General features: G+C 33.0%; 2 protein-coding genes across 2 annotated transcripts; both read left to right on the forward strand.

Annotated features, from left to right (window-relative positions):
- On the forward strand, positions 1 to 1860 carry LOC110462856 (aspartate and glycine-rich protein-like). The gene is made up of 4 exons (XM_021517084.1): positions 1 to 30; positions 531 to 613; positions 1123 to 1353; positions 1783 to 1860. Exons 2-4 carry the CDS (start codon positions 553 to 555, stop codon positions 1788 to 1790), a joined length of 300 nt encoding a protein of 99 aa, XP_021372759.1. The 5' UTR covers positions 1 to 30; positions 531 to 552; the 3' UTR covers positions 1791 to 1860.
- Positions 1861 to 5870: 4010 nt separating this feature from the next.
- On the forward strand, positions 5871 to 8250 carry LOC110462853 (indolethylamine N-methyltransferase-like). The gene is made up of 3 exons (XM_021517081.1): positions 5871 to 6047; positions 6885 to 7086; positions 7452 to 8250. Exons 1-3 carry the CDS (start codon positions 5900 to 5902, stop codon positions 7849 to 7851), a joined length of 750 nt encoding a protein of 249 aa, XP_021372756.1. The 5' UTR covers positions 5871 to 5899; the 3' UTR covers positions 7852 to 8250.
- Positions 8251 to 10216: the final 1966 nt, after the last annotated feature.

Genomic DNA, 10216 nt, shown 5'->3' on the forward strand with positions numbered 1-10216 from the left:
TCCTCCACCAGTATCTTCTAGCCAAGTCCGGTAAGTTTTATATTAAGAACACATTAAATTGATTATGTTATTTTTTTATACATTAGACCTTATAATCATAAAAAAATATTGTAATCATAATTTAAATAATTCATTTAAGTTCATTGTGGAATATCTTGATAATCATTTAAAGAAGTATTGCTTGCATTGGTTTATATTCATACATTGCTTCATTGTCACTATACAATTTGTTTTTGAGATTTAACAAGAAGCTTTCCGAACAGAAAATTAATATATAAGGTATTCTTTAGATGTGTTTAACTGTAGAGAGCTAAATAAAATTGGATTCGGTATATAAACTTAGTATCTAAGGGTAGGCAGAAAAATGGAATAGAAATTATTTTTTTCGGAACACTTTTTCTTTAACAAAACGATTGTATATGAAATTAGATGATTTGATTAGCTAAACCTTGTTAGTTCAAATGATTGTCGGAACAAAAGACACAAGTAACATGTTCATCTTGTTAACAGTTCAACTTTTCGATTTATAGGTATTCCTTTCAGAACGCAAAAATGAACACCTATATATGTATGTGTTTGGCTTCATGCCTCTTGGTCGCTGTAAGCGCTGCAGGTAAGAATCATTTAACAAAATAATCATTTTTTGATTTTATGTATGAAATATAATAAAAGCTTAATTTTGAAATAAAAAAACAAATTAAAGTATAAACTAGTAGACTTCCAACAGATTAAGATAGTAATACCTTTATTTACATTGATTCTGTAATAATGAATTATCAATATGATTTTCCAAATTTTAGTGTATTGAAAACCCTTTTTACTTTTTTGAAAATTTAGAAAAGCAAAATTAAACAATAGTATAAAACAGGAGACATCAAACAAATTAAAATATCAATACCTTTATTTACATTGATTCTGTAATAATGCATTATCAATTTGACTTTCCATATTTAAAATAGCTTTGTAAGCTGAGTTTGAAGCTTTCGTAATCATCATTTTATGGTATGACTTGACAATCCTTGGAATGGCACATATAACTAATGAACAATAAATGATAGCATTAAAGATATATTTACAGTAATCAAATGCTAATGGTATATATGAAATATCTATTACTGACAGGATATGGAAATGGATTCGGAAACGGAAATGGTAACGGAAATGGCGTCGGAAAGGGATACGGCAATGGCGCCAGCAACGGATACGGCAATGGCGCCAGTAACGGATACGGCAATGGCGCCATAAACGGATACGGCAATGGCGCCAGTAACGGAAACGGCAATGGCGCTAGTAACGGAAACGGCAATGGCGCTAGTAACGGATACGGCAATGGCGCCGGTAACGGCGGTGGACGTATGTTTTCATTTAATAAATCATTATATAAAACGAACAGAAAGTGATTCTGATAACTGATTTCAAGATTTATCAAATAATCTACACGGAAAATAAATATCTTAAATAATTTGAGAGGATCATACTGTTAACTGTACCAATATAATTGTTATTTTAACGATATGTAGTTAATCAGTTTCAATATGCACTGACTGGTGGGTCAGCCTATTCACAAAGTAATACAATTTGCTGTTAGAAAAACACATGTTGAAATATTTATGTTTTAAAGTTTTGACAATAAAATCGTTTATTGTAAACATGTCTGATATATCTAAAAGGAAGAAAAAAATCAGATACATGTAGATCGCTTTTAAAATATTTATTAATAACCGTATCATGTGAATGTATTGATTTTTAACCGAACAGCCTTTTTTTTTTTCTCTCTTTCAGGTTACTAGATGACTTGCCTGTTCGATAAATCTTTCAGTTTATAATAAAATGGATTTAAAATAAAATATTCGGAGAAAATACATTTGTTGCTTGTATATGTTAATGTCAATTTAAAATGGTTAGGTTCCTATTGCTATTTGATAACTTAACAAATGGTGAAAGACAGAACAAACTTGTAAATACCATAACAATCAGATGCTTGTTAAAGTGATGTGTTAATATTTAACAGCATCATAAACATTGAAATTAATTTGTCAATTGATTCAAACTCATATTGATGTTTGTATCAACATATCGAAACTGAATTATTTCCCGGTAGCGTGTTACACTTTCTTAACACTTCCTACATTTTTTTTATAACTTTATGTGTAATTTTGTAATTGCCATTATGTTGAAATATGGATGCAATTAAAGAACAATGTTTTAACTTCAATTGATATTAACTCATAATAATAATAATAAGTTGAGGTTCTTATATACCGCTTTATCAAAATAATAACAAGAAATATGAAGAACGAAGCATTCATAAAACATAATATATTGATACAGGAAGTAAAAGAAGTAAAATTTTACTGTACACAATGACTATTTCATGAATATAGGACTCATCAGTGGGGCTAAAGGTCAAACGAATACATATCTAAATCTAAGGTACTCCGAAAAGTATGTCCCAATCACATTGTGTCATGAAATATTTACAAGAAACGATTAAGGATCAGCTTATACATACAGTCAGACTACCGTTCTACAGCCATGAAGCAACACTTGTGTGTCTGTTACGTTCCTCTTCCAAGATACAAGATGGCAGACTCTGCTGGTGGATTTCTTAGTCCCTCTGAATTACCGTAACCTTGATTTATCCGACCTCTCATGTCTCAGATATTCGATTCGATATCTACACTTGTAACTGTAGCTAACAATATAATTTGTATCTCTCAAAACATCATTCCGTGTTAATGAAACACCAAATTAAATAATATGATAATTTTTTTTTGCCTATAGTGCATTTGTCTATTGTAGATCTTTTTGCAGTGTAATTAACTTTTGGCATAATGTACATATTACCAAATGGTAAAGAAGCAATCACTTGTGTGTACAAATTGTCATGTTCTCCTCGCTTCCTTTTCCCTTATCATAGACAAATGTGATAACAGTTTTGATAATCAGTCGTTTCCATTAGAGACATATTTTTAAATGGCAAATACAAACACCTGTGTAGCTAACACTGTCAAGTACTTGTACTGTATGTAATTATAGATAATAACCCAGCACAGGCCGCACAATCTCTCAACACTGATCTTACTAACATAGGTGAATGGGCAACAACTTGGGACATTAAATTCAATCCAAGTAAAACAAAATCACTCATATTTTCTAGAAAACAAGACACCCATCACATCCCACTATTTTTCCAAAATAGCCAAATCATAGACACATGATCACATCAACACTTAGGACTTACACTTTAAGATGATGCAACATGGAAACAGCACATACAGAATATATACAAAAAAGCTTACAATAGACTTAATACTCTTCGCCATATCAAAACTAAAGTCAATAGAAAATCATTAATTAAAATATATATGGGATTTATTAGGCCAATTTTGGAATATGCAGATATTATTTGGGATAATTGTACACAACAGGCAAAAGATGTTCTTGAATCTGTACAATTAGAAGCAGCTAGGATAATAACAGGTCTTCGTTCTGGGGTATTACATAACAAACTATACTATGAACTAGGTTGGGAAACACTATCTGTAAGACGAAATAAACACAAACATGTAATGATGTACACAATTATGCATTGGCAGACACCTCAATACTTACAAAATGTTTTAAATCCCTTTATTAGTAATCAAAATGATAACCCCTACCTTCTCAAACAAACTAGGCTCTTCAACCCACCGTTATGTAGAACTAATAACTATTTCGACAGTTTTTTCCCTCAAATGTTCCGCACAATTAACATTGCAAATTCTGATCTTCTTAATTCTCCCTCTCCTGCAGCATTAAAAAAATATTTAAATAAAGATATTATTTCTGATAATGAATCGGTTTCAATTTTCAAAACAGAAAGTAACCGAAGAGCAAGTATTATTCTATGATTAGATATATATTGTATATTGAAGCTATATAATATAGACTTTCCTTTGTACTTTTGTGTCAGCTGTTGTGATCTAGGATCTTGTTCCAGTGTGATAACGCCGTTATGTTAGTCTCTTTTTCATGTATAGAACACGTAATCTAAACAACCAAATGTTTGGTAAATATTGGCTTGAATTTATACACTGTTGAACGGTTAACTTGCATTCCATACAGTTGGCCGGTAATACTGTAATATAGATTGAGCTTATAAAAAGTTGTGTCGGTGTAATGGTTAAGAATATATGTAAATCTACTACATATAGGGCTACTACAGAAAAATAGCGACCATGTTGAACCCTTGAGCTATATTTTGATGTTTCTTTTACATGTTATGTTGAATGAATTAGTTTTTCCCCAAACCTACGTTTTATACTTTTTTCTGATATAGATAGATAGAGATACGTTTCAAATATACTGAAAAACTGGACAAAACCGGCGTACTGTTTAAATCATAGGCAAATGTTTGAATTTTCCCAATATTTTCTCCTCGACCGGCGTTAGTGTTTCGAGATTACTAGTTAAAACTATTCCCTTGGTTTACCGTTTCTGTAAAACACTGGCCTTTTATCACCACACATTTAAGTATTAAACCATAACGATATTTACACTACTGCCATCTCTTTCTCAGCAATTTTCAGTCTTTCCTAGGTTTCAGGACTTCTTTCCAGAACATGATGTTACATCCATTATATCTGTAAATAACCAAATATGCCATTATCTATAAAAAGACTAAACATAAACTGCCATTTCCCTTCACTAAAAAAAGTCTTTTGACCAAACTCAGTCTCAGAGAAGAGGCGATTACCTTCAATTCAACCGTTTTAATATACCATTCACATAGTTTTGAATAAAAGCATCCTCGTTTACTTTGTCAGTTTTACTGTTCCCCATAAACGCAAACAATTAATCATCTGGATTAGTAAAGCAATGACTAAATAGTTGAATCGTAAGGGAAGAAGTTATTTTATGTTGTAAATACTGTGTGAATAGAAAAAATAACTCATCAACACGTATGTAGTTAATAAAATTCATCACGTGACTTGTAACATATGTTTCCTCCTGAAAGGAATTACAATAATCTCAATTTGTAATGACAGTTTTATATACAATGATATGCAGTAATATATATTCCAATCGTATATCATTTTATAAAAGTATGAATAATATATTTTTCGTGTTCAACTAATCATTTCTGTTGTCTTTGCAAGTGCTTAAAAAGACGTCATGTGATAAAAAAGCACTCATCGTGTCTAGCCGTTCCGTCCGTCGTCCTTCTAATACCTGGACTATTAGGGCAAATTGGTGCGCGTTTTGAAGGGTGACTATTGAACAAACACGACTGATTTTGGCACATTTGTCCATTTATTTATGCATACAAAAAATGGTCTTATTAGGTAAGTTTCGATATCTATCAAGTTTTAGCGTGTGTGTGAGAAGGGGCCTAACAATGTCCTAAATTGATGGGCACAGTAATCTAAAATAGTTGGTTGATATTCATTTTGACAATCGTTTTTTCTTGTTTAAATATAGATATTTTCAGTATAAGTGATCCTCTAGAATTAAGGAGATCATATTTTACTTCATCCTTGCCTCACCCGTAATTAATTTATGCATCCATTCACTACAACGAATGGAAAAAAGGGTCACCCTCTATTGGGAATCGACATCAGATTGACATAGGGTTTCCAAAGAATTAATAAACACAAAATGGAATGTGTATGAAAGGTTTAAATAAGAAAATGAAGATTAAAACAAGGATATATATTTTCCTGCTTTGCTAGGTTAAATCGTTAGTAGTAATAAAATATGAAAAGTTTATTTTTGTTCAACCAATCGTTGCCTCTGAAACTTGGGCCTGATGACAGATACCTATATATGCAAGATACACGCACATGACCGTGCACCATTCTCATTATAATACGAACCTGTCTGTATTGGTCATATTGCTTTGCATTGGCCATACAAGATGATGTCTCTGACAGAAACGACTGAGTATGACAACTTTGACCCGGAGTGCTATATGAAAACCCACGATTGGTCTACCTCTGAGGAAGAGGAAGAAAGGAGCATATTTCAATTCAATGTGGATTCTATGCATGATCTTTTTAATTCAGGTAACTGTGAGATAAGATTATAGGACTCTTTTATGCTCAGGGGTGTAGTGTATGAAAATTATTTTTTGTATCTCATTCCATCTACCAGTTTACGCTAAGATACCATGACAATGCGTTTGGACTGGCTACAATTTTCAAGAAAAATCGTTTTGACAAACAAGTACTTAGTCCATATTTTCTCATAGTCTCATATGTTTAAATCAACACTGAATGCTTATTCATCATAACTTGTTTAAGATCTATGATACTTCAGTATCTATAATAAGTAGATATAACTGACTTGCTGTTTGAATGTTAAAAAAATATTTTTTCTGATTTTAGTAGAGAAATCATGATATTACCTAAAACGTGTACTTTTTTATACCACCATGTTCACGTCTTTTTATTTTGTTCTGATATACTTTTGGTCCATCTTGTCTTTTTTTGTTCCGCTTTCGCATCTTGTCCTGATATATTGACGCTGTGTTCAGTATTTGAATTCACATTTAAGTCAAACTTCATGTTAAAATTATTATGATATAAATAATACTGACATCTCTACAGAAACCACGAAAACATGGTACCGTGCTCCGGAGGTGATATAATTTCCTTCATCACATGAAGTTTCGTGATGATGTCCACACGCCAGCAAGTATGACTAATAGGTCATCAACGAAAATAACATGAAAATGAATACGATAATGTCATCAAATAGTAGCTAATAGAAAGCAGAAAGCTCTGATCATAGTCGTAAATGTTGTATTTCACTTTGGTGACTTGACATATTGATTAATAGGTAGTAACATATATTCCTATTTTTAGAAACTTTGCCACTGTTATTGTTTTGAATTTTACCAGGTGTCATAAAAGGTCATACCTTACTGGACATTGGAACGGGTCCGACCATCCGAACTGTGGTCAGTGCCAGCGCCCACGTGCATGAAATATATCTCAGTGACGTATCTCAACGAAATCGAGCTGTAATGACTGACTGGTGGAAAGGTAATAGCATGGCTGAGGCTGAACTTACGGATTACGTCTTAAAGAGAGAAAATGCAAGGTACATCCAATTATATGTATAACTGAAACGCATTCATCATATGATTAAAATGCAGGCTGCAGTTATATAGTTATATAATATTTTAAAATTGTAAAAAGAAAACAGCCAAAAATGTATGAATTTAGCGTAGCATTAAGACTAGCGTTTCAAAGGATTTTCACCTGTGTAATACATTAGGGGAAATCAGGCATGCGAAAACCTGCCAAAGAACGAACAATTCAATGTTTATACAATTGTAATTCATACTAATAGTAGTACAATTATGCATCTAGAAACAAAACATATTAATATTTCAAACATTTTTTTTTAATTACTCAATTGTTATTTGAACCCTTACGATAATTAAAATTATGTATTCATTTAAGGCATTCAATAGCAGACAGACAGGAAATGATTAAAGCAAAGATTCGCGGAGTTCTTCCTATCGACGTCAGATCCGGACATCCGTTAGGCAAGAGAGATCATCCTCATCAGTTCGACGTAATAACAACGTGTCTCTGTTTTGAATCAGCTGCACAGACGACAGAAGCTTATCGTCAGGTTGTGCAAAATGCTGCTTCTTTGTTGAAAGTTGGCGGTCATTTGGTGGTCATCGGTATCTTTGACACCACCCATTACGAAGTTGGAGATTTCAAATTCATGTCTGTTTCACTATCGCAAGAAGAAATAGAACAAATATACAAAACGTGTGGATTCCGCATAATCTATATCACTCGAAAGGCCACAGGTAAAAGTTTTGCAATGCATGCGGTCAAGACAACATAGATTGTTCTATGCTGATAATAATGTATTGTAGTATATATAAACCAAAGCGATATCTCAGGTGATTTAGCTTGCAAGTCTTACTCGAATATTATAATTATGAAATTAGTTAAACAGACATGCATTTATGTGTTATAAGATATCGTAGGTTTGTATATAGACTGCTTATGATGATTATCAGAGTTTGGTGACTGTCTTTATGCAGTTTGAATTTCTGGCAATTTAATATGTTTCATGCCAGGAAACACTTGGGGTCGTTATTATTATAATTGAAGTTTTAACTCAGTCTCTTGTAATCCATCTCCTTCATTCTTCAAAATAGTTATCATGTAAAAACATTTGCCAATGAATATCTATACATACCTTTGTATGTATTTTCTGGTTTGGAGAAGACTTTAATATTGTGCAGTCATTTTTATTTCTTAATAAAATTTGTTGAAATTTAAGAAATTCTTCTGGTTGTGATGGATCTACGAATCATCTTTGCAAGATATTTATATATAATATGAACTCATATGAATTCATTATGATACAAATCCAGCTGTTACGCGAAAAAGGAAATAAATTAATAAATCATAAATATATAAACTTCAAATCGACCAGCAAACCAACGACATGAAAAGAAAAGGAAATTTATTGATGCAACTAGTTATGGCAATTGCAATGAACATGGACCACCTTTTAATTAATGGTTGTAGATTCATTTATATATGAATACAGATGAATTGATATCTATGTAATATAATGGTGACATGGTACTGTTAGTGTATTTATTTTAGCGCACCCTATTTCAGCGGAACGAAGATGGAATGACTTATTAGCGCACTTTTAAATTAGTGGAATCGCAGTAACTAAACTCCTTTATTCAGCAATTTGTTTTAATTTTCTATAAAATTGGCAAACTGAGTGTATAACGAATTGAATGCCGAGTGAGGTACAACCGCTGAATACCTTGGAACAAAAAAACAGTCTTTCCTTCACGTATGTATGCCATTGAGCTGTTGCCAGTAACTGTCGAGTGAAACCCTACACGTATGGTATGGATACCATGTGCTTTGTGGTCTGATTTTAGCAGAGGCACTGTAGTCCAGTGATAGGACACCGGGCTCATACACGAAGGGTTGCGGGTTCGAGTCACGTCACGGCAATGCTTCATTAAGGATATATCAGACACAATGTTAAAACTTGGAATACACTCGTTCTTTCTTAAATGTGTTCATGCAGTTCAAGATAATGGAAGCTCTTTGTGAAAAAACATTACAGAACAGTTTTATTGCCATGAATGGTGTTGTGAATGATTGTACAATGTGCTACTAAGTCATTTTAAGTGTATACATCCGTATATGGGCCCCAACCCTCTGAGGGAATTGAGCTTGAAATATCCAAAACTGACATGGACACTTGCAGAATTAGTAAAGCTCTCATATCGGACAGGGGCTGATTGTGTAATTTGTAAACTGTGCCGTAAATCAACAGCCAACATAGCAGCAGTTGGGATAAGCTTTTAGAGCATGTTGTAAATACGCTAAAGGTTGTTGATTATGTTAAAATTGATATGTTGGAAGAAGACGATCAGTACCTGTTTCTCTTAGGTAGTAGAGAATGGTGATGGAAATAGATGATGATGGATGGGAGAACTGCATCATCGGATTTGCACGCTGTGTAGAGCACATGCTTTCTAAAGTTAACATTTGTCGTGGTAAGTAAATCTCAATTTTTGAGAGGTCAGTTATACTGACCAATATAGTGTGTAAATAATCTGCAGTGTTGATAACAATATGACATGTATATACCATGTTTTCTATAATTGAAAAGAGCTAATTATTGTAAAAGTTCACTTATGTAAGACATGTAATCTCTATTTGGAGGAAATAAAGGATGTGCTCGTCTGTCTGTCGTGGTTGGGCAGTGCTGGAATTGTGGAATGCTACATGTAGCTGTGAGCGCCGAAATGGCAGCATCAGCTGTATGCTCTTCAGGGAGTTGAGAAAGATATTGGCTGGTTGCATAGGCCCCATAACCACGGATGATAATTTGTGAACCGCTTTGAGACGACCTACGAACTAGGTTGTGTTAAAGCGGTAAATAAAGAACATCGAATTATTATTATTATTTTAGCTTTCGAGCTTGAGCAGGTACTTGTATTCGCGGACATGATGTAGCGCGAAAGCCGCTAAAATTACATTACCGCCAAAATATGTACATATATCTCAATAGGAAATAGTTGCGACTTTACTCTGCAACTCTTGATCTAATGATACCTTTAATTACTTTAAACTGTAAAGAGTTATTATGTTCTTAGCATGAGTGCAAAATTATGTTGATCTTCGTAAATTACAAATATCAAGTATGCATCTAGCAACATTTG

The sequence above is a fragment of the Mizuhopecten yessoensis genome, unplaced genomic scaffold (genome assembly GCF_002113885.1).
Source record: "Mizuhopecten yessoensis strain PY_sf001 unplaced genomic scaffold, ASM211388v2 scaffold10839, whole genome shotgun sequence".
Classification (NCBI taxonomy): Eukaryota; Metazoa; Mollusca; class Bivalvia; order Pectinida; family Pectinidae; genus Mizuhopecten; species Mizuhopecten yessoensis.